Source organism: Trachemys scripta, chromosome 25, assembly GCF_013100865.1.
Source record: "Trachemys scripta elegans isolate TJP31775 chromosome 25, CAS_Tse_1.0, whole genome shotgun sequence".
NCBI lineage: Eukaryota > Metazoa > Chordata > Testudines > Emydidae > Trachemys > Trachemys scripta.
In genome coordinates, this window is record NC_048322.1 from 1,144,093 (window position 1) to 1,168,110 (window position 24,018).

A 24,018-nucleotide genomic window follows, 5' to 3' on the forward strand; every position below is an offset into this window, starting at 1 on the left:
CTACAGAGCCGTCATGCAGGAGAACTATGAGACTGTGACCTCGCTGGGTAAGGATTCCTGTCCCCTCGGTTATTGTAAAGGGAAATTAAGTGTTAAGTTTCACGTCACCCCCACAATGCAACTCAACTGTGCCCTGTTTCAGCATCACCCCAAGATGCCGGTGACACACACCCCAGCGCTGTGCCCTGCCCTGCTACAGAGCACTGCAGGAACAGAGCCCAGGAGCAGAACAGCGCAGAGTCTAACGTCGTCTCTTTGCTAAGGCAAAACGTGGGTTTAGGTCTGATGTAGTGAACAGAAGCTGCCTGGTCTGCACTGAGCCTGTTACACATAAACCATCTCAGGCTGCAAAACGTTAGCACCCCTTACCCTCTCCCTGAGATTCCTTCTGAGTCATCGCCTTCACTTACCCCTTACTAAGCCCTGGAGACCACTAGCAGGTACGCCACCGGAGTGCTGACAAGAACACACCTTTGTATACATTTACTGACACAACTTACAACACTCAGCACTGAAATGGGGCCGACTAGGTCCCTCAGGGTTCACATGCACCTCTCTGCATACCACACTCACAGCTCTGCCAAGCTGCTCCAGTTAATCCCTCACTGTTCATTTACAGCTACAACTGCCAAAGTGCACATAGCTGGAGTGCATGCAGATAAATGCTGGTCTGACCCGGGGTGCCTGGCATAGCCCTCACTGAAAATGCCACGGTCAAGGCAGGCTGCAAAAAGAGCAGATGCTCCCAAAACCGGTGGTCAACACTGAAGTTAGACTCATCAGCCAGTCACAAACTCTCTGCTCCTATTCCCCCACAAAAACAAATCACACAGCCCCCTTTGCTGCATTCCAGTTCTCTGGCTCCCAATCAGCACCTAGGTCCAGTACAGTGAGAAGTTACTTTAAAAGCTCTGCTCACTACACAAAATGTTCTTCTGAACCCCAAAGGGCCAGCCACATTGCCAGGACAATGTTAGGTTGGATCTTAAACAAACTACCACTCTGCCAGCCAATCCTTTAGTATCTAAAACTGAAGGTTTATCATAAAGCAAGAAAGAACAAGAAGAGAGTTGTTAAATGGTAAAGCAATCTGCGCTGGTTAGGCCTCAGCTGGAGTATTGTGTCCAGTTCTGGTTGCCGCATTTTAAAAAAGATGTGGAGAAATTGGAGAGAGTCCAGAGAAGCGCAACAAGAATGATTAAAGGTCTTGAGAACATGACCTATGAAGGAAGGCTGAAAGAATTGGGTTTGTTTAGTTTGGAAAAGAGAAGACTGAGAGGGGACATGATAACAGTTTTCAGGTATCTAAAAGGGTGTCATGAGGAGGAGGGAGAAAACTTGTTCACCTTAGCCTCTAAGGGTAGAACCAGAAGCAATGGGCTTAAACTGCAGCAAGGGAGGCTTAGGTTGGACATTAGGAAAAAGTTCCTAACTGTCAGGGTGGTTTAACACTGGAATAAATTGCCGAGGGAGGTTGTGGAATCTCCATCTCTGGAGATATTTAAGAGTAGGTTAGATAAATGTCTATCAGGGATGGTCTAGACAGTATTTGGTCCTGCCATGCGGGCAGGGGACTGGACTCGATGACCTCTCGAGGTCCCTTCCAGTCCTAGAGTCTATGAATCTATATACACATAAGACTTCAAAGTCCATATATCAGGTTCTTAGCAGTGTCGGTGAGTTTGCTGGGGAACGCATCTACAGCTTGGATGGGTTGTTCAGTCCTTTATTCAATGCTTCAGTTTGTAGAGAAGTTGCTCTAGAGTTAGGAAGGGGGATTGAAGACAAAATGGAGATGATGAAGCTGCCCTTTATATTCCTTTTGCCATGTGACTTGTACTTCCTTTGTCCCAAACACAAGCTTCACAGCACATGGCATGGAAAAGCCTTAAAGTTCTCTGTCCACAGGCATACCACATGCTTTGCTGGCTCATAAGGTGTCTTCCCTGGTTCCTTTCAATGGGTTTATTGTACAGCTGATGACCCTGGATGGACTATCGAACAGGCTAGGCAGTACTGATGCCAATCTGTCTGGGGGTGTCACTCAGAAACACAGCACAAGTCTGGAAATACAGACATATCTGTAACTCATAATACAAAGGTGATACAAACATATAAACAAGATCATCACACTTAGCACATTCTAACATTTTTGCAGATACCTTGCACCACCTATCTGGTCAGATTCATTGCAATTTTATAATACCGGTATCAACACTATCACAATGTGTTCCACACATTCCATACGGCGTCACAGCTGGTATTCCAATCTGTGGAATACATCACACACACTGGAATAAATTGCCCAGGGAGGTTGTGGAATGTCCATCATTGGGGATTTTTAAGAGCAGGTTGGACAAACACCTGTCAGGGATGGTCTAGATAATACTTAGTCCTGCCATGAGTTCAGGGGACTGGACTAGATGACCTCTCAAGGTCCCTTCCAGTTTGATGATTCTCATAGTCTTTCCTCATATCTATTCTAGATTCATAGATTTTTAAAGCCAGAAGGGGCAATTAGGTCATCTAGTCTGATCTGCTGTATAATGTAGGCCAGAGAATTTCATCCACTTGCTGCGGTACTAAACTGAATACATTTTGTGTGACTAAAGCATCTTCCAGAAAGGCATCCAGTCTTGACTTGAAGACTTCAAGAGATGGAGAATCCACCACTTCCCTTAGTAATTTGTTAACTTTGCACCACCCTGGCTGACCTGTTCCTAGTGGCGATTGCCAGCTCCTGTGTTAGTGGGTGGGGGCAGAGTTAAGGTTGCATTGCAGGAATGGCATGTCCTTTAACTCTTCATTTCATGGTTTTCAGAGGTTTAAGTGTAGCCACTGTCCACATGCTGGAAGGGCACGAGGCAGCACTAGGCAACCGTAACTTTTTTTTTTAATGTACTTTTCCCCCTCCCCCCATTATAACGGTGTGTATGCTAGATCGTTTCCTGGCATAGTCATGTCAGGGATTTGAAAAATCACACCCCTAACTAATCAAAATAGTTTTTCTGGGAAAACTTTTCTGTGCAGACCAGACCAGAGTCTGCATACTGGTCTTAGAGCACTTTGAAAAATATTTCTCTTAATCCAGAAATATTGTTATCAATGCAAAACTTCCAAAGGAACTGCCACAGTATGAAAGAAAGCTGTCAGTGGTGAGGCTGAAACCGAAATGTATGGTGTAGCTTAGGTTCAAATGCCACAGCATGTCCCTTTGAGCCAACCAATTATTGTGAGAACAGATTGCTGGAACCCCTCGGGACCCAAGAGTTCTGAAGGAACTCAAATGTGAAATTGCAGAACTACTAACTGTAGTATGTAACCTATAATTTAAATCAGCTTCTGTACCCAATGACTGGAGGAGAGCTAATGTGATGCCAATTTTTAAAAAAAGGCTCCAGAGGCAATCCCGGCAATTACAGGCTGGTAAGCCTAACTTCAGTACCAGGCAAACTGGTTGAAACTATAATAAAGAACAGAATTATCAGATACATAGATGTAAACGATTTGTTGGGGTAGAGTCAACATAGTTTTTGTAAAGGGAAATCACGCCTCGCCAATCTACTAGAATTCTTTGAGGGGGTCGACAAGTATGTGGACAAGGGTGATCCAGTGGATAGAGTGTACTTAGATTTTCAGAGAACCTTTGACAAGGTCCCCGTCACAGGGCAAGTACACCCTGTCCTCCTTTGGGGTGGGGCAAGGGTATCGCGGCCCTGCGGTTAAGTTCATCTCCTTGCCCTCGCTGTCACGGCAGGATGGGCTAATGGCCACAGTCAGTATGGCTGACCTCCTTAATACGGTTATGCAGCCTAGTGGTCAGAGTCGTGGAAGTGGGCTGCCACCTGGGGGCAGGGGTTGGCGGCCAGAGTAGGGGGACCCGGGCCCTCCCTCCCTCCCCACAGGGTCCCAGCCCAGGGCCCTGGCAAGTGGCCAAAACACACTGACTCAAGATCTGGTTCACTAACTGGTCCACTGTCAAGTTACCCTGGGCTACTTCCTACCTTTTTCCCCGATGCTGTGGTCTGGACGTCTTCAGGGTCTCCAGGTTGCTCAGCCTGCACTGCCCCTGGTGGCTGCAGCCCCCCTTGGGCATCCATAGGTACCTGGGCATCTGCTGGGGTCTCAGCACCTCTGGATCTCGTGATCTGGGATTCCAACTGCTCCCAGGCTAGAGCCTTTGAGGTGCGTCCTCCCTCTATGGCCGCCCACCTAGAATGAGCTGGGACGCTCCCTTTTATACTGCAGCAACTGTTGGCGCATGCCCAGCAGCGGTGAGGGGTGTGTGGCTTCCTCTGTCCAGAGTGTGGGCTTAACCCTTTCTTGTCAAGTGCAGGGCAAGTATACCCCATAACAGTCCCTCACCAAAGGCTCTTAAGCAAAGTAAGCTGTCATGGGATAAGAGGGAAAATCCTCTCATGGATTGGGAACTGGTTAAAAGATAGGAAACAAAGGGTAGGAATAAATGGTCAGTTTTCAGAATGGAGAGAGGTAAATAGTGGTGTCCCCCAGGGATCTGTACTGGGACCAGTCCTATTCAACATATTCATGAATGATCTGGAAAAGGGGGTAAATGATGAGAAGGCAAAATTTGCAGATGATACAAAACTACTCAAGATAGTTAAGGCCCAGGCAGACTAAGAAGAGCTACAAAGGGATCTCACAAAACTGGGTGATGGGAGAACAAAATGGCAGATGAAATTCAATGTTTATAAATGCAAAGTAATGCACATTGGAAAACATAATCCCAACTATACATATAAAATGATGGGATCTAAATTAGCTGTTACCACTCAAGAAAGAGATCTTGGAGTCATTGGAGTTCTCTGAAAACATCCATTCAATGTACAGCGGCAGTCAAAAAAGCGAACAGAATGTTGGGAATCATTAAGAAAGGGATACATAATAAGACAGAAAATATCATATTGCCTCGATATAAATCCATGGTCCATCCACATCTTGAATACTGCGTAGAGATGTGGTTGCCCCATGTAAATATATATATATATATTGGAATTGGAAAAGGTACAGAAAAGGGCAACAAAAATTATTAGGGGGTGGAACAGCTTCCATATGAGGCGAGAGTAATAAAACTGGGACTTTTCAGCTTGGAAAAGAGACGACTAAGCAAGGATATGATAGAGGTCTATAAAATCATGACTTGTGTGGAGAAAGTAAATAAGGAAGTGTTATTTACTACTTTTCATAACACAAGAACGAGGGGTCACCAAATGAAATGAATAGGCAACTGGTTTAACACAAACAAAAGTGCAGAAAAGTGACTTTGTAAACAGCTTCTTTTGGCGAGAACTTTTTCTCAGGAACCTCTTCATGAAATAATCTCCTATATGGACCACTAACCCTGCCCCACATCCCCATGCGGTGCAAGATAATCTGAGTCAGCATGTGCATTTTAGTGTGATTAGAATGGTCTGAACCTTAACAATAGAGCTGGTGCATGACTCAGCTTCCCCTCTGACTTTGCTTTTTTACCCACTGGGTGTGAAGGAGTTAATTCCTTCTCTGGGAGCGGGGAAGTAATGGCTGTTGGAGTAACGGAAGTCTATGCAGTTTGGCAGGGAGACACTATCAAGAACTGTCCCTACATGAAGTGCCCTGGAGAGACAATGGGAGATCTAAGGACTGGACATTAACTCCTCATGCCTGGGAGCCAAGGGGAGTTCCCAGAAGATGGGAACCCAGCAGGACTGCTATTTGGCACAAAGGGATTAGTTGTGAACAGACGGAGCTTTAAGGTTGATGTTGTCCAGGGCAGAGAGACTGAGCCAGGGAGAGATGAAACGGAGGAGGCTTTGGGAAAGCCGGGGAGATACGACTGATAAAATGAGCTTTGTGTTAAGTTTTGCTTTACCAGACTAACCTAAGAATCATTGAATATATTCCAGCTATGTCTAGGTTCTAGCACACTGAAGGCCGGGGCATATCACACCTAGTCAATCCAGGACACAACCCTCTCTTTGAATCCCTCCACTTACTGCCCCGTCTCTAGCACATCAAACAAGCTGCTTATCTTCACTGCCAGGGCCCATCCCAGTCTATCCCCACCTGACGTGTCATCTCTTGTTCTGTGTTGAGATGCCGACTCCCACCTCCAGATGGCCCACGATGCCAGCCTCCATCTGTCACGGACTCACAGGCTGTGTCCACTCTTGGCCCTGTGCGGTCCGTGGGGGGTGCCCCATTCAGTGTGACAGCCCTTCTCGGGGGTCCACTCTCTCCCGGGGTTAAGCCCCTCCACCTCCTGGAGCCGCACCTCTCTGAGCCTTAGCATGTCTGTCTCTGCCATGGGCACCCTCAGGGAGTCCCCTTGCTTTGGACCCCCGGGGCCTCTACTCCCAAAGGGAATAATGCCACCACACACACATCCTGTTCTCTAGTCCGGAGCGACTCTCAGCCAGCATAAAACAGGAGGGTTTATTGAGCGACTAACACAGCACAGGAAACTCTCCAGGCCTCAGGCCTGGCCTCCCTCAGCCCAGCACATCCCAGTCTCCCCAGCATCCCGGTGGGCTCTGCCTGCCCTCTCTCTCCAGCCCCAAGCCCCCCTGTTTCCCAGCTGGGCATCTGATATCACCAATCCCAAGCCCCGCCTCTATCCATTGTCTTCTCTCCAGGGAAACAGGGTCATAAACAGGGTTGTCTGGGCCTCCTCTCCTCTCTTCGCAGCCCATTGTCCTCCCACTGGCCAGAACCAGCTGTGACTCCTGAGCTGGGCCTCCAGGTCACCAGTCGCCGGGGTCTCCATTCTCCACGCCAGTGGTTGGGGTCCCAAGTTCCATCGCCGGTCCTCTGTAACAACAAACTCCCTCTCCCATCACCTCGTTAAACCCGTAGCACCTAGGGAAACTGAGTCCCACCCCCTCTGCATGCAAACCATACCCCCATAGGAAACAAGGAAACGAAGAAACCTCCCCACTTCGTCACACCATCACCCACTTGTTACCTTTTCAAACAATTCCCTTCGTGCCTTTTCCCATGCTGCTCCTTGTGCTTTGAACGGAGCTGCCCATGCACATCCATGGATTAGCTGAGTCTTCTCCTTCCCAACCCTCCTTAACGATTTCCTTCTCCATGACACTTACAATGACATTACAACATCTAGTCCCCTAGTGACCAACATTGTCCTACTGTTTCCTTGTGTCTGTCTGTCTCCATCTGTCTCTTGTCCTGTTCTTGGCTAGTCAGCTCTTTTGGGGGCAGGGACTGTCCTTTGGTTCTGTCTTTGTAAAATGTTCAGCACAACGGGCCATGCTTGGTCTATTAGGTGCTACAGGTAATAGAAATAATAATGGGGAGGCTCAGGGCAGGGGGAGTGAGGGTGTTGGGGAGTTGAGAAGGGTCTGGGTGTTGGTAGGCTATGGAGATGAAGGTTTGGGGTGTAGAGATCCTGTGCGTTGGGAGGGCTGGAGACAGCGGGAAGGGGTGGGGATGCCATGGAGTAGGCGATGTAGGGAGTTTGATGCCATAAGCCAATCTTCTTCCCTTCCTGCTTGTTTTCCTTTAAGCCCCCTATTAAACTAAACCAACTTATTCCCATGGTAAATATCCCAATATCCAGGTCATCATGCAGTATTCATCAATATTCCCCAGCACCAATGCCGTCACAGCGGATTGGAGGAATTGGACCAAGGGGCACCTGCAGTGTGAAAGGAAAGGAAGGTTTTGAGGATCTGGGAGCTAGGAGCCGTTTGATTTAGAGCAGGGGTAGGCAACCTATGGCACACGTGCTGAAGGCGGCACGCGAGCTGATTTTCAGTGGCACTCACACTGGCCGGGTCCTGGCCACCGGTCCAGGGGGGGCTCTGCATTTTAATTTAATTTTTAAATGAAGCTTCTTAAACATTTTAAAAACCTTATTTACTTTCCATACAACAATAGTTTAATTCTATATTATAGACTTATAGAAAGAGACCTTCTAAAAATGTTAAAATGTATGACTGGCACGCAAAACCTTAAATCAGAGTGAATAAATGAAGACTTGGCTCACCACTTCTGAAAGGTTGCTGAACCCTGATTTAGAGCCTTCATTCCATTCTTATTCCAGTCCAGTTTCACTTTATTTTACATATTTTTTTCCCCCCAACACACACATCTCTTCCCTACACGCTGTGACCCAGCCACCATTTCTGACAACTTCTGTTCCTCACAGCGGCAAGACGACCCATCCCTGGCACAAATGTGCACTTTCTTGCTGATGTCATTGGTTGTTAGTGCAACTTCTGGGGACTCATCTGCAGTATTCACAATCCCTGTAGGCTTCTTGGATCTTTGAATCAGTTCCTCCTAAAGTCACATGGCCTGATTCATCGTTTTCACATTCTCCTTTTCCAGAGGAAGCAGAATCTATTGTTTGAGTTATTGAAACTAATTCTGTATGCCTAACCACACTCTGGGAGATAGTCATACTCCCCTCCGCTACACCTGACTTGCTAGATTCCCTACTTCCTTAGAATGTGCTTTCCTGACATATGATACCTAAGGCTAACATTCTGTCACAGTTATTTTTAGTAAAAGTCATGGGCAAGTCCCAGGCAATAAACAGAAATTCACAGAAGCCCGTGACCTGTCCCTGACTTTTACTAAAAATAACTGTGACAAAATGGGGAGGGAGGAGGGTTCGGCACCCACCATTGCTGGGGGGGTCCATTTCCCTGCCCCCGCCGCCAGTGGTGGCTGAGAGCTCTGGGGTCCCCCTTGTCACCTGAGGTGGCTGGTAAGCTGCGGGATCTGCCCACGGTGGCTGGGAAGCTGTGGGGGTCCCTCCGCCAGCTGACAGCTCCTGTCCTGCCACCCCAAGGCTGAAGCAGAAAATGTTATGGAAGTCTCTGAACGTCATGGATTCTGTGACCCCAGTGACAAATCTTAGCCTTAATAATACCCCTGACATAGTGCATTCTGGGACATGCCTGCTCCCTGCTGTTCCTTGCTGTGTTGATCCCCACAAACCCATGCTCACCAGTTCCAGCTTCCTGTGACTTTCATCATCTCTGGTTCTCTCTCCGCCAGTCAGAAGCATTTCTAGGGGGATTTCCTTTCTTTCTGGAGTCTTCACAGTCTGGGACATGGAGTTACCTTGCCTGGGTTTTAGGAGCCCCTTTGATGATGACTGTCTGGCTGTGTATGTTCCCAGCAGAGATGGGGTTAGTTAAGTCCCTCAGAAGCAGAGAGTCTAGCAACTCTGGGGAGCTGGCCCTGGTTTTTTACTCCCTTAAAATGGGCTGGGTTTAAAATAATAGAACATTTCTTTGTGACAAATGTCCCATGAATTCATCTGATGTCCCTTGTTTTCTTCCCCTGAGCAGAGTTTCCAGTTTCTAAACCTGATGTGATCTCCCAGCTGGAACAAGGGGACGACCCCTGGGTCCCAGACCTCCAGGGCTCAGAGGAACAAGAGATCCTGAGAGGTGCCCTCACAGGTGAAGAATCATTAAACCTACGTAAAACTGTCAGTGCCTGAAGGAAAGAGCTGGGATTCCCTACAAGGATCTTGTGAATGCTCTCAGTCCAGGATTGTCCCCAGCGGGTGCAATATCCTCAGGGCAGATATCACTCATGGCTTCCTACCCATCCTGGCTGACACCTGGCAGTGGGTCCTTCCCTGACCTCCCTTCATCCTGAGTGTTTGGATAGGATGTGGAAACAGAATTGATCCCCTCCTCTTTCCCTTACGGGGAAGAGTTTGGGGGAATTCACTTTCTGATTCCCCCCTTCCCCATTTCTCCAGCACTTATTTTGGTTTCCTCTCCTCTTTCCCATTCCTATAGGTGAGGTTTTTCTCTCTCTGTCCCAGCAGGTGGTGGGATGGTGAGTGAGACTGAGGAACAGAACCCGCAGCAGAAGGCTGCTGAGCATGTGGAACGGCACGGGGTACTGTTGCGAAGATCCAAACGGAAGGTGTCCAGAAGTCATGAGCAGCAAAAAGGTGGTGAGAGTCAGCATGGGCCAGAGAGGCAGCAGGGAAACCAGCCAGAAGAGAAAGTGGGTAAATCCATTAATAGTCAGGGAACTCACAAGGATCTCAAGGGAACCACAGGCCAGCACAGAATCCTCACAGGAGAGAGAAAAAAATCCTGCACGGAGTGTGGGAAAAACTTCCGTAGACGTGCAGACCTTATTAATCATGAGAGAATCCACACAGGAGAGAGACCCTATGAATGTAGTCAGTGTGGGAAAACCTTCACTCAGAGTTCAGCCCTTACTAGGCATCAGAGAATCCATACAGGGGACAGACCCTATGAATGCTGCGAATGTGGGAAAAACTTCTCTGACAGATCAACCCTTATTCAGCATCAGAGAATCCACACAGGGGAGAGACCCTATAAATGCAGCGAATGTGGGAAAAGCTTCACTGACAGCTCAGCCCTGATTCAGCATCAGAGAATCCACACGGGGGAGAGACCCTATAAATGCTGTGAGTGTGGGAAAAACTTCACTCAGCGCTCAACCCTTATTACACATCAGAGACTTCACACAGGAGAGAGACCTTATGAATGCTGCGAGTGCCAGAAAAACTTTAGTAATTGCTCAGCGCTTATTTATCATCAGCGAATCCACACAGGAGAAAGACCCTATGAATGCTGTGAGTGCGGGAAAACCTTCACGGACAGCTCAACCCTTGTTACACACCAGAGAATCCACACAGGAGAGAGACCCTATGAATGCCATGAGTGTGGGAAAAGCTTCACTGCCAGCTCAACCCTTGTTACACATCAAAGAATCCATACTGGGGAGAGACCCTATGAATGTTGTGAGTGTGGGAAAAGCTTCACTCAGCGCTCAACCCTTATTACACACCAGAGAATTCACATAGGCGAGAGACCCTACATATGCTATGAGTGTGGGAAAAGTTTCACTGACACTTCAACCCTTATTACACATCAAAGAATCCACAGCGGAGAGAGACCGTATGAATGCAGTGAGTGCGGGAAAAGCTTCACTCAGAGCTCAGCCCTTATTACGCATCAGAGAATCCACAGCGGAGAGAGACCGTATGAATGCTGTGAGTGCGGGAAAAGCTTCACTCGGAGCTCAGCCCTTCTTTATCATCAGAGAATCCACAAGAGATAGGAACACCATAAAAACCTTGTCTAAAGCCGACAAAAGATTTGTTTTTATCTTTAATAGTTTTGCTAATTGCCACATAGTGAACTTTAAAGCTATTTGCACCATTTCCTTCACTGTGGTCCCTCAGCTCCCCCAGTTGTCTGTTTTTGCCTTCTGCGGCTCCACCTTTTTGGAGTTGAATTCCATAGTCCTTTCTGTCAACTCCATAGTCGTCTGGATCATGGGAGTTTGTGAGCCTCCTACAAGGGATGTTCATCACCTCCAGGTCGGGGAGATATACAGGTGACATCATCTAGCTATATCAAGGTAAAATCTGCTTGGTTTCATCCCCACTAGGATTTTCCATGGAGTTGGCTAGCTTGAGTTAGCTATCATGATGTAAAAACCTAACCAGTCTTCCAGTAAGGACATAACCCACGTACAGTCTCCAGGTTATCCTCACGTCCTGACCTAACCTCCTTTTCCTAGTCTAAGCAAACTTGGAGGAGGGATCAAATTTAAACTCTTCTTTCCACTGCAAAATGATTGTTAGAGCCTCTGAGTTCACCCTTTGGCACAGATTTGTCTCATTCCTAGTTGTCCACATATTGCCTTGGGGTGTGCTGAACAAGAATTGTTTTTGTACCCTTTTTCTCATATAAAATAGATTTAAATTGAACAAAGAGCGAGAGTGGTGGGGGAGAGAGGGAAGTGTCATTTCAGGCCCTGGGACACCTGAAAAAGATCAAGGTATTCCATGCTTCCCCATCACTCCAGCACTCTTACCTTCTGTCTGAGCTAAGCAAGAGTTTATGTTCTTCACATTTTAGCCCTCCACTCCCAAAGTGTCATGTGATGCAGTGTCCTCAGCTTTCATAGTTTCACAAACTTTAATGCCAGAAGGGACCATCATGATCGTCTGGTCTGACCTCCTGCACATTGCAGGCCAGAGAAACCCACCCACCCGCTCCTGGAACAGGCCCATAACTGCTGTCAAGTTAGTTATTCCACCTCCCTGAGAGGTGGTAGCCCTCCCACCCACATAGCACTGTCTACACAGGGGAGGAAGGGTTAGGTCGGTATAACCATGTCGCTCAAGGGTGTGGATTTACACCCCAATTGATGTAGTTATACCAATATAGGTCTGTAGTGTAGACCAGACTTAAGTCTCCATTTGTAAGGTAGGTTCTCCATTCCTCCAATTATCCTAGTAGCCCTTTGTGATTGGGAATTGTCCTTTGATTTCTTTGATCCTAAATCAGACTCATTAGAGATGGAGATGAATGTGTCACCAACCTGGAAGGGGAATTTGAATGGATTCCAAACAGAGTGTGATGAGTTAGCATTGAAATCCCAGTTTCCATCTATGGGCAAAGCCACTCCTGAGGTTTTCCCTGCCGAGTCAGGATTGTTTGCAGGAGGAAATTTGGGCTGTTTTCCCTATTACAATGATGTTAAACCTTTAGTAAATAACATGACTAACCATAATGAAACAACACATGGTGAAGCAGGTTTGAACAGATCAGAGGAAAGCAGGATGGGAGAATCTCTTGTCCTGATTCTAAGTCATCAGATGTAACCTGCTCTGGAATTTCACTTTATATGAAATTGAAATTGTTGTATATCTCTCTGGGATGTGGGTTTTTTCTTTCTTTCTGAAGTCTGGTTGGTTACATAACTGGATATTAATTTTGTTTGACAGAATGTAGCTCCGATTTATTGGGAACTTTGAGATAAATGATGATTTGCTAAAATAGGCAGGGATTGTGTCCTTAGCCTCTGTTTGCCAGAAGCTGGGAATGGGCAACAGGGGATGGATCACTTGATGATTCCCTGTTCTGTTCATTCCCTCTGGGGCACCTGGAATTGGCCACTGTCGGAAGACAGGATACTGGGCTAGATGGACCTTTGATCTGACCCAGTATGGCTGTTCTTATATTCTTATGTTCTTACTTTCTTTCCTTTTTCCCTACCCCTCCATGATGATATAGGGAAATCTCCAGTGCAGTTCAGTCACCTGGAGTGCATACTCCAAGCTACTGGAGAGGCTAACAAAGAAACAGTAGCATTTTTAAATCTCTACTCTGAAATGGTGAACAACATCAGACTATGCAAAGGATGCAACTATCTGAAATAACTGTATATGATCACAGTAATATTCAATAGTTTAGGTCAGTATTGTCTCAGATGAGCTGGAGTGAGAATTCCACAATAAGTGACTTGAAACTAGCCAAAATACCCATGTGTTTGATCCCCGAAGCAGCTGTGACCCGGGCCTTACAGGAGATTACTTACGAAAATACCTCCTGCATAATCGAATAACTTGGGAAATGTTGTCCCTAACTATGCAGATAGAGAGGAAATAAAAGTGGTGGGTTTTTTTAACTCACCCTTTGTAGGTGCTGTAAATATGTATAAAAGTAAATCAGTTTTGAATGTGAGATAGTTGCAGAAAAATATCTATTTTTTTAATAGAAATCCCACCTCTCATAGTTTACAGAGATTCTGATCTAATTTAGACATGTGCCACCAGATTAAAGAAATACATTTGTCATGTTTGGAGATGCCATCCTCACTAACACTGATGAAATATTGCATGGTTTGGTGAAGAATTCTACTCCAGAGAAGCATAAATTTACCCCAAACAAGTCCAAAGATTTGGCAAGAACTCAGGTAGAAATAGCACGCACCCAATGGTTAGATTTCACCCCCGAAAAGGAAGCTGTGATGAACCATGGTCCAGGTAACATTGCTTTTAGAACACTCTTCACTACTTCAATGTCACTGGTTACAGTTCCAGAAGCTGCCATGGGTAGATTTGGAACTATTGCCCTTTTCCATTTGGATCCCAAGGGTCATAAGCTAAAGAGAAAAACTGTTGATCTCCGCAGAGAACACTCCTTTAGTGTAGATCCCCATCTCTTTTCCTGGTTGGGCAGCAAGGACTTTCATGCTGTGCCATGACTGTAACCATCGAGGGCAGGGCCGGCTTTAGGCCAATTCCACCAATTCCCCCGAATTGGGCCCCGCGCCTAAGAGGGCCCCGCGCCCAGTGGCAGGGCTGCCGGGGTGGGGGCAAGTGGCCGAGAATCCCTTCCCTGGCTAGAGGCTCCTTTTTAATTTTTACTCACCCGGCAGCGCTCCGGGTCTTCAGCAGCACTTCAGTGGCGGGTCCTTAACTCGCTCTGGGTCTTCGGCAGCACTTCGGCAGCAGGTCCTTCAGTGCCACCGAAGACCCGGAGCGAGTGAAGGACAAACCGCCAAAGACTACGAGTGCCGCCCGGTGAGTACAAGCCCCACGTGTTTTTTTACGTTTTTTTTTTTTCAGTCATCCCTGCCAGGGCCCCGTCAAAACTGTTCAAATCGGGCCCCGCACTTCCTAAAGCCGGCTCTGATCGAGGGAATGACTTTGTCAGCTTCCAAGTTCAGACTCCAGCATACACAAATGTTGAGTTCTGTTTCTATGGTTTTGTCTCTTAGTTTTGCTCTTGTTTCTTACGCAGTTGCATCACTTCTCCGCCATCTCCTGCTACTCTGAAAGATTAAAAAGTGTGAAAATAGAGTACAGGTGTTTTTCCTTATGATGCAAACTGCCCACCTAGTGTGAGACATCTTCCACCAACCCTTACGGCAGATGATCCGCAGCTAAATGAACTCGCACAAGTTGGAGGCACCAATGTTGGGGTGAACCACAGCTTTACTCAAGGGTTCACTGGGTGGAAATAGGGGTGAAAAGAAAAGTAAGACACATAATAGGGTTTTGTAATCTTTGCTTATGTTATTGTTAGCAATAAAAATGAAATTAAACATGCAGTTAATTATTAGAGCAAGAGACTAATTATGTGACAATTCAAATTATACTGGAAATTATATGTATTTTTTCTTTTTAGAAATCTAGGAAATGGTGGCTAATCCTGAAAAGCTTATTTGATGTAATTTACCCACCTTGGACTAAAGAGTTGTGAATTAAAATGTCACTCTAAAGATTGGGGTGGTGGAATATGTGAGAGATGTAGATGAGAATAAAGACCCAGTATAAATTTCAGTTATTTCTGTTTCAAATTAAATTTATTTTGATAAATTTTAAAGTACATTTCTGTTAAGAGGAAAACTGCTTAAGGAGATAAGTTTTACTTTAACCTTTTACTCAGTGAGATTGAGAGTCACTGAGTTCCCCACTTCCCTTGTTTGCAAAGGAAAGATATGACATCTCTCATAAGATATCCACATTTATTTTTAAGCTTGGTGATGGATACATGATGCTTTGCTGTTAAATTTTTTTTTTCCAAATAGTTATTTTTATGGGTGCTGAGATCTATGGAAACCTTCTCAAACTGGCCTTGATTATCTTCCATTTTTGATATCTTTGGGGTTTGCACCTCCACGCTAAATGTGGTTTGCAGCAATAGATATCTTGAGGAAAAGGCTGAGTTAAAGGAGACTTTTCCAAACTGATGCTAGCCCAAGATCTGCCTCATTCCAACCAGATTGTCCACATTGTTGGTATCCGAGGCATACTTCCCACCTGATTTGCCCCGAGATCTTGGGGAGGCACCATAAAGCAGGGTAAGCTAGAATCATCAACCATAAAGATCAAGATAAAGGCTGAAGTCCTTCGACTTTCAGGTCAACAAGATATCTGAGAGAAACTGATCCCCTCCAGGGAGAGAAATTGTGACATTAATGACAGGCTGTGCCACCATCAATTAATCTCCCTCTACCTGGGAAAGTCTGTGAGCATGGAGTGCAGGACAAGCTATTCGATTGTCTGGTTCCTCCACTGCAACTCTAGCTCCTACTATCCAAGAGTCGACAGAGTAAGAGAGCTGGTGCACTCCAACTCGTTATTTTAGTAGTTTATTGTTCCATTTTTATTTTATTTTTCTTTCATTTGTATAATCTCCCGCCTTTCTATCATCTTCGGGTGTGACAGGGTGGTTCAGTGAATACATCTGTTGATCACCTGTAAAATCCACACTGGGAAGATGCCAGAAAGAACAGTTCCCCAAATCTTTTGTGTGGCCGTTGTTACATTTCTACTGACTACAGCCTTGATACAGGCGGCATCTGTGTTGGCATGGGAAGGAGAAGGATTTAGTCACATGACCGTGAAATCTGAGGAGGAAGCTTTAATTGGCTTTGAGGTTGTCGCTTAAACACGAACAATCGTTTGATTTCAGTATGGAAATATTCCCTGGTTTCAGTGTGGCTTAAGCTGCCAGGGTGAAGTTTTCTGACGGAGGTTTATGACTCAATGGACAGCCTTCTCACTGGATTACTCTTCTAAGATAGATGAATTGTTTATCGGTTGTATTAATCTGATGGCATCAAGTCATCAGTTTAATCTAATCAACGCAATATCATTGTTCGCGCCTTGATTTACTGGTTCAGCTTGAACTGGATAACTGTGTGTTCAACCCATAATAAGTTGAGTTATGTTTATCGTAATTTAGCCTTTGTGATGTATGTTCTTGATTTTCTTGGATCGTTCTAATAAAATGTCTCAAAGGGATGTTGAGTCATGTTTCTGTCAATAAACTCCATAGGCCGCAACTGGAGAGAATCTGGCTGGAGATAAGGTGGCCCACATCGGAGCTGAATCAGCAACCTGTCAATTAACCCTTTGGTTCTCACAGGAGAGCAGCTGAGTGGGGCATTGATCTCAGCTCCAGTTGCTCCTCAGGGGATTCAAAGCATTGCAAGGGAAAACGAGCTCCCCCACCTAGGCTTATGGGAGCAGAGAATGGCGGTCAATGTGGCTGAGTGAGGAGGTGTCAATAAGGTGGGAGTATTTCTGTGTAGGAGCAGAGAAATTCGCTCTGCTTCTCACTATCCTGGGAAGGCCCACCCTGCGCCTCCATCTGGCTTGCCCTGGGATTGTGCCTGGTCAGGACTGGATGAGGTTGGGGGTCTGGGCCTCAGGGTTGGAAATGGACGTGGTGCTGACAGAGTAAATGTATGTGTGCTAAAGGGGCAAATTGGGACGTTGCTAAGAGGACCGAGATAAAGGTGTGTGGGCAACCTTAACTCTGTGTTGTTTTCTGAAGTTGGAGATGTGCTGAAGTTGAGGTTCTGCCAGGGGATGACATCCCACCAGGCAACCTTAACTCTGTTAACAAAGTGAATTGAATTCTCAGACAGAAGTTAGCAGATTTCTTCCACCTCCCAGGCCATAGAGAACAAACCCTGTTCTTCATGTGTTCCTTTGCTTTATATTTAACGGCTCCCCATTTGTCTGAACTTCTCCTAGTAACAAATCCAAGTTCTGCTCCCTCCAGAGACTGTGCACTTTGGATCTGATGAGCAAAGGTTATTCATTTCCCCTTCAACCTGCTCAGATACCAGAGAGAGAGCTGTCCAGGAACTTGGGTCCTTCCCGTGAGTCTGTCCATCTGTCTTTCCGCTGCTGATCTCCTCCGATTCCTTCACAGTGGGGAAGGGCTAGTGCCCAGATCTATGGAGAACCCATTTTCAAAGCACCAGTTTCAAGAACTCAGACAATGCCCAGCCCCTCTGATCCCCATTCCTTGTGCAGCTCAGATGGGCTCAGAACCCTCCCCAACCTGACATCACAAAAGGACTGTAGATTATCCAGGCAACCAGGTAAATAGATAATGAAACCCTGTCCCTAGGGCACTAGCTGCAGGGGCCTGGCTTGAGTCTGCCAGCCCCTTTTTAGAGAGCAATCACCCCCCCCCCCCCAAGTCCTGTTGATTTTCCTCTTCTTTTGGGGTTTTGTGACCTTAAGGGCCACTCCATGGTGGGGGTTTGTCAGGTACCAAACAGTCTGTGTCTGAGACAATCTAATCTGGGGCTAGCAGAGAGAAAGGCAGAGAGATTACTGCAGAGGAAAAGCTGAGGCCGAAGCAGTCATCCTCACTGCACGTGCAGCATCAACCCACAGCAATGCTGCCTCTTCTTAGGAGATAAAGCCCCTCGTCTCATAACCAGAGACTCCCACAGAAAAGGGAACGGACGTTTTTATGTGTCATTTCCTACATTTTTTTAAAGAAGACAGATTGAACAAAGAGAAATTCCACCTTGGGGAGCTGTATTAACCCCCCGTGTGTCGGCAGCAGGCCTGGATCTTTGTCCACCCTGCAGACCTCTGCCACTTGAGCTCTCAAAGGAGCTGGTAGTAGTAGGCTGTTAACCTGTGTGACGGGTTGGATCACACAACTCCCCCCTGGGAGCTGCCAACTGATGTGCCAAGACTACCTCTGCTCCTGTTTTCCCTGCCAGCGCTGGACTCCAGCCCCCTGTCTTGCTGAGCCAGACACTCCCATCTGCTCCAACACAGACCCAGGGTCTGAATTACTTGACCCAAAGCTGCAGGTTTACCTGAAAACAGCTCACAGAAGTGTGCTTGTCTTTAGCACTCAGATGCCCAACCCCCAATGGGGTCTAAACCCAAATAAATCTGTTTTACCCTGTATAAAGCTTATGCAGGGTAAACTCATAAATTGTTTGCCCTCTATAACACTGATAGAGATGCACAGTTGTTTGCTCCCCTGGTATTAATACACACTCTGAGTAAATTAATAAGTAAAAAGTGATTTTATTAAATACAGACAGTAGGATTTAAGTGGTTCCAAGTAGTAACAGACAGAACAAAGTAAGTCACCAAGCAAAATAAAATAAAATGTGCAAATCTATGTCTAATCAAACTGAATACAGATAATCTCACCCTCAGAGATGCTTCACTAAGGTTTTTTTTTTTTTTTCCCCTCAGACTGGACACCTGCCAGGCCTGGGCACAATTCTTTCCCCTGGTACAGCTCTTGTTCCAGCTTAGGTGGTAGCTAGGGGATTCTTCATGATGGCTCCTCTTCCCCCTTTATTCTGTTCCACCCCTTTATATATCTTTTGCATAAGGCAGGAATCCTTTGTCCCTCTCTGGGTTCCCATCTCCTCTTTCTCAGTGGAAAGACACCAGGTTAAAGATGGATTCCCAGTTCAGGTGACATGATCACATGTCACTGCAAGACTTCATTACCCACTTGCCGGCACACACATATACAGGAAGACTTACAGGTAAACACAGCCATCTGCAGACAATTGTCCTAGTTAATGGGAGTCATCAAGATTCCAAACCACTATTAATGGCCCACACTTTGCATAATGACAATAGGCCCTCAGAGTTATATTACATATTTCTAGTCCCAGATACAAGAGTGGTACATTTATACAAATAGGATGATCACACTCAGTGGATTATAAGCTTTGTAATGATACCTTACAAGAGACCTTTTGCATGAAGCATATTCCAGTTACATTATATTCACTTATTACATTTTTATAAAACCATCTAGACTGCGCGACGTCACAACCTGTAGGCGACCCAGCCACTTGTCAGAGATGTGACCCACGCTTTGCCAGGGAGTTGCTCAGCTAGTTGCTGAGGAATATAGAGACTGTACGATCCATCCCCCCCCCTGCCCCCCCCCCCCCCCCAGAGTCCCCTTCTTTGCCCCCCCCCCCAACTCCCTGCCCCCCTTAGCAGATCATGTCCCTTGGGCCTCTCTGTTTCTCATCCCTTTGCATTGGGATCAGGCTGCTTCCTCCTCTGTGTCCTGTGCAATGGGACCAAATCGAGCATCAGCGACACAGACCCCCCTACGCTTAGTGCTGATGGGTGGTGCCACAGCTAATTGCCAGGAGGAGGGAACGTCCTGCTCAGCCCCTGCAGCCCTGAGATTGAAACATGCTCCAGCACTCTCCCTCACCAAGAGCTGCTCTGGGTCTGGGTCTGCCCCGCCACACTCCACCTGCAATGATCTGATTAGTGCTGAGTGGCAATGCAGGGAAAGCCCTCAATAAACCAGCCTGCCCCCAAACAGCCCTTGTCTCTGAGCCAGCATGGCCTGGTGCCTGCTGGAAGAACACGTCTCCCACTCTCTGAGCCACATGCCCCCCAGCAGAGACTGATGGGCTCTCAGGGAAGGGGAGGCGAATCTGCTTTCCATGTGTCTCTGAGGCCATAGGACACTCTGGGAAAAGCAGGGCTGGGGGGGCACTGTCACATACCCAGAACACTGGAGCATCTAGTACTTCTGGGGATGATGTGCTCTGTTCTCCCCTTCCCCCCGCCAGCATGACCTCACACACTGTGCATATGACATCATACTTCTGCAGCCATTTTTAAGAGCACGCAGCATGGGTGGGGGGGCACCATTTTGGAGAGTGCCCCGCTCTGCCCCTGCCGGCGTGACCTTGCATGCTCTCTTCAAATGTTGTCCGGTGATGTCCACCAGCCAAGGAGTGGATGAGGGACAAACGCGAGCAATGCAGGCCTGTCTGGCTTAGCACCAGCTGAGGGGCCTGCCTCTATGTAACAGGTCGGTGGCTGTAGGCCAGTGGTTACGTGAGAGGTTGGCACATAGCACCCCACAGTGGAGCCCTCTGAGGACCCAACGTCACAAATCTGTCCTGCACAGTGAGGCGGAGGAGGAGTATAGGGGACAGATGCCTGGGGGGGCGGTGCTGCATGCTGGGACCTGGTTTTGACGCCAGCACAATCCAGTCACTCTCAGCAGCTGAGTATGGATGAACTCGATGCAGGGGAAGGCACCTCAGGGAAGTGTGTAAATAAATTTTTCATCACAAGGAGGGACCCCCCAAATGAGCAGCAGACAGCTTTTGACTTTTCATTCATGTACTCATACTACAGGAGGTAACGGTCCAACAGAGAGGTAGAGTTGCTATCTGCTTTTCAGTCCCCTTTAGAGTTGGGGGGGAGGCACCTGGAGCAGTTGGTTTATGTGCACAGGGATGTCCTTTGAATTCTCCTGAGAGATCTCAGTGTAACTTCCATGGAGGTACTCAGTAATCCTCTCCCAGGGGTTTCTAGGGCCAGCAGCCTTATTCCTTCCTCTACCAGGTGGTGATAACTTTGCAGGCTCCATTACAGTAGCCAGGTTAGCAGCATACAGGCTGTGGTTAGATGTTTGGCTGCGTGTGTGTGTGTTCTCCCTGTGTACTCTGCGCAGACAGCCGGCACAGCAGACCATGAGCGAACCGCCCAATGATCACAAGATCCGTTAAGGTACGAAGGCCAGGCCAGATTTATTGTCTACCAAGCACGGTAATAGCACCTGGCAGACTCTACGAGGATACTAAGACATGTATGTTTGTGACTATGGACACAGTTCAGTGAATGGCGGGACTTTCCCTTCCTCCTACTGGACAAAGACACTCACTCTGAGATACAACTTTATACCCTGATACAAACAATTTAGTACTGCCCCTCTGGCAGAGTTAGTCACTGCCCCCGCTGTAGCTATTTATCACCTTGTATATGTTGGTTCGATCAAAACATCTCTATTATATACTGTTATCCTGACCTTACCTTTTAGGAGAGGTCAGTGTGTTCCTGTTATCCTTGGGGAATGTTTTCGTACCATCCTGGAGATTGGGATGTTCTGATATCACTTGATATCAGGATGTGTTTGCATAACTACTCTGTGCCTAGCACTTGTTAGGAATGTGAATTTCTGCCATAGCAGCCCTGTTCTTGCCAGATTCTGTGAGCAGGTCCTGCCTCACACCAGGCCTCTGATACAAGGGCTTATGTCTCAGGCTCTCTCCTACTACACACACACACACCAGGGTAGCTTTGGGACACCAGCAGCACCCGTGCTCTCTCTGCCTTTGTTACCCTTAGGAGTGAGAGATCAACTAACACCACCACTGCCTGTGGAAACAATGCCAGGCTCGACTGCCATAACAGGCTGTGGAGAACTGAAGCATAGCACCTCTCTATACCATCCCCACACCAGCATTCCTCAAGGCCCCACACCCTTACCCCATCACTCCACACCAGGGGCAAGTATGACCCACAGCTTCCCCTACATTGACCTGTTACAGCCAGCGTTGATGTATGTGTAGCTACAATAGATATCACTGTTCCTTCCTCTGGTTTATTTATTAAGGTGCCCAATTTTTATTTGTTGAAATTGTATTTTAATTTCTGCGGTTTATTTTTGAAGCTGTTTTCATAAGTGAATAAAACTATTTTGTTTTGAAAGGTATTCATTTTTATTAGTGTACGGAAAAGAATGTATAATGACTGCTGGAGTGGTCTTGTACACTGCCAACCACTGTAGTCATCCTAACGTACGGTATTCTCCCTACCCTCCTCCCCCCGCAAAATGAACAGGAGCCCCGTCGCTGGTATATATGCACAGGTTGGCAGCAAGCACCACACAGCTCCTAGAGACCCCCAAACTACCACCCCAGGTTGAGCACCGCACACCACAGCCACATTACATATCTATTCAGGGGATACCATCATAGGACCTAATCACATCAGCCACACTTTCAGAGGCTTGTTCACCTGCACATCTACCAGTGTGATATATGCCATCATGTGCCAGCAATGCCCCTCTGCCATGTACATTGGCCAAACCAGACAGTCTCTATGCAAAAGAATTAATGGACACAAATCAGACATCAAGAATTATAACATTCAAAAACCAGTTGGAGAACACTTCCACCTCCCTGGACACTCAATAACAGACCTAAAAGTTGCAATATTACAACAAAAACACGTCAAAAACAGACTCCAATGAGAGACTGCTGAATTGGAATTAATTTGCAAATTGGACACCATTAAATTAGGCTTGAATAAAGACTGGGAGTGGATGGGCCATTACACAAAGTAAAACTATTTCCCCATGCTTATTTCCCCCTCCCCCCTTACAGTTCCTCACATCTTCTTGTCAATTGCTGGAAATGGGCCATTTTCATTACCACTACAAACAGTTCTTTTTCTCTCCTGCTGATAATAGCTCACCGTAACTGATCACTCTCCTTATGGTGTGTATGGTAACACCCATTGTTGGGGTGTGTGTGTGTGTGTGTGTGGTGTGTGTGTGTCTCTCTCTCTCTTCCTACTGCATTTTCCACTGCATGCATCTGAAGAAGTGGGCTGTAGCCCACGAAAGCTTATGCTCAAATACATTTGTTAGCCTCTAAGGTGCCACAAGTACTCCTGGTTTTTTTGCGGATACAGACTAACACGGCTGCTACTCTGAAACCTGACATTACTGTGGCTTGCTCTTAAAGTGTGCATTGAAAGCTTCCCCAAGCCATATCCATCCTGGCTGGGCTCATCTGATAGCTCGTGTGTCTGCCTGTTCACACTCAGCAGACAGGTGCGCCACTTATGCCCTGCACCCCTAGGGCAAGTTTTCCCCCTTTGCATCACAAATATTGCTTAAGACACACCAGGCAGTTATAACCGCTGGGATATTTTCACCCCTGAGATCCAAGCTGGTGAGTAACCAGTGCCAGCCCCCTTTCAATCTACTGAAAGAACATTCACCCGTCTTTCTGCCCTGCTGAACTGGTAGTTGAATCTTTTCTTGCTGCTGTAGAGGTGGCTGATGTACAGTTTCATGAACCAGAGGAATAAGCGGTAGGCTGGATCCCCCCAGAATCATTATTGGCATTTCAACATCGTGATTGAGAAAGAAGGGTCCTGATTGTAGCTTTCGGAAAAGGCCTGAGTGCTTAAAGACGTGAGCATCATGCACCTTCCACGACCAGACAACACTGATGTTGGTGATCCACCAGAACTTAAATAACCAGGGAAAAGTAGCCCTTTCCGGTGCTATAGAGTCATTCTATAAAAAGGGAAATAAGGACAACTCAGGGAATTACAGACCAGTCAGTTTAATTTCAGTACCCGGGAAGATAATGGAGAAAATAATAAAGCAATTTGCAAACACTTACAAGACAATAAGGTGATAACAGTCAGCATGGATTTGTCAAGAACAAATCATGTCAAACCAACCTGATAGCTTTCTTTGCCAGGGTAACAAGCCGTGCGGACAGGAGGGAAGTGGTAGATGTGGTATATCCTGACTTTAGTAAAGCTTTTAATACTGTATCACATGACCTTCTCATAAACACACTGGGGAAATAACCTAGATGGAGCTGCCATACAGTGGG

At 46.7% G+C, this 24,018-nt stretch overlaps 2 protein-coding genes across 7 annotated transcripts in view; one reads left to right on the plus strand and one right to left on the minus strand.

Moving 5' to 3' along the window:
• Positions 1-24,018, minus strand: part of LOC117869996 (zinc finger protein 239-like) — a 1,162,621-nt gene that overhangs the window by 461,303 nt on the left and 677,300 nt on the right. The gene's annotated exons all lie outside the window — the stretch shown is intronic.
• Positions 7-12,172, plus strand: LOC117870027 (zinc finger protein 418-like). Of its 5 annotated transcripts, none has more exons than XM_034757200.1 (3): positions 7-47; positions 9,324-9,437; positions 9,812-12,170. In XM_034757200.1, exons 1-3 carry the CDS (start codon positions 14-16, stop codon positions 11,086-11,088), a joined length of 1,425 nt encoding a protein of 474 aa, XP_034613091.1. In that variant the 5' UTR covers positions 7-13; the 3' UTR covers positions 11,089-12,170. The 5 variants fall into 5 exon arrangements, with proteins under 5 accessions (XP_034613091.1, XP_034613092.1, XP_034613094.1 ...); XM_034757201.1 differs by having other exon boundaries at positions 9,815-12,170; XM_034757203.1 differs by lacking the exon at positions 7-47 and adding an exon at positions 2,440-2,681 and having other exon boundaries at positions 9,786-12,170.

Coding starts and splice junctions, on each gene's coding strand:
- LOC117870027 (XM_034757200.1), top strand. CDS start 14: ATGCAGGAGAACTATGAGACTGTGACCTCGCTGG. Junction 48..9,323: donor TGAGACTGTGACCTCGCTGG/GTAAGGATTCCT, acceptor TCCCCTGAGCAG/AGTTTCCAGTTTCTAAACCT. Junction 9,438..9,811: donor CCTGAGAGGTGCCCTCACAG/GTGAAGAATCAT, acceptor TCTCTGTCCCAG/CAGGTGGTGGGATGGTGAGT.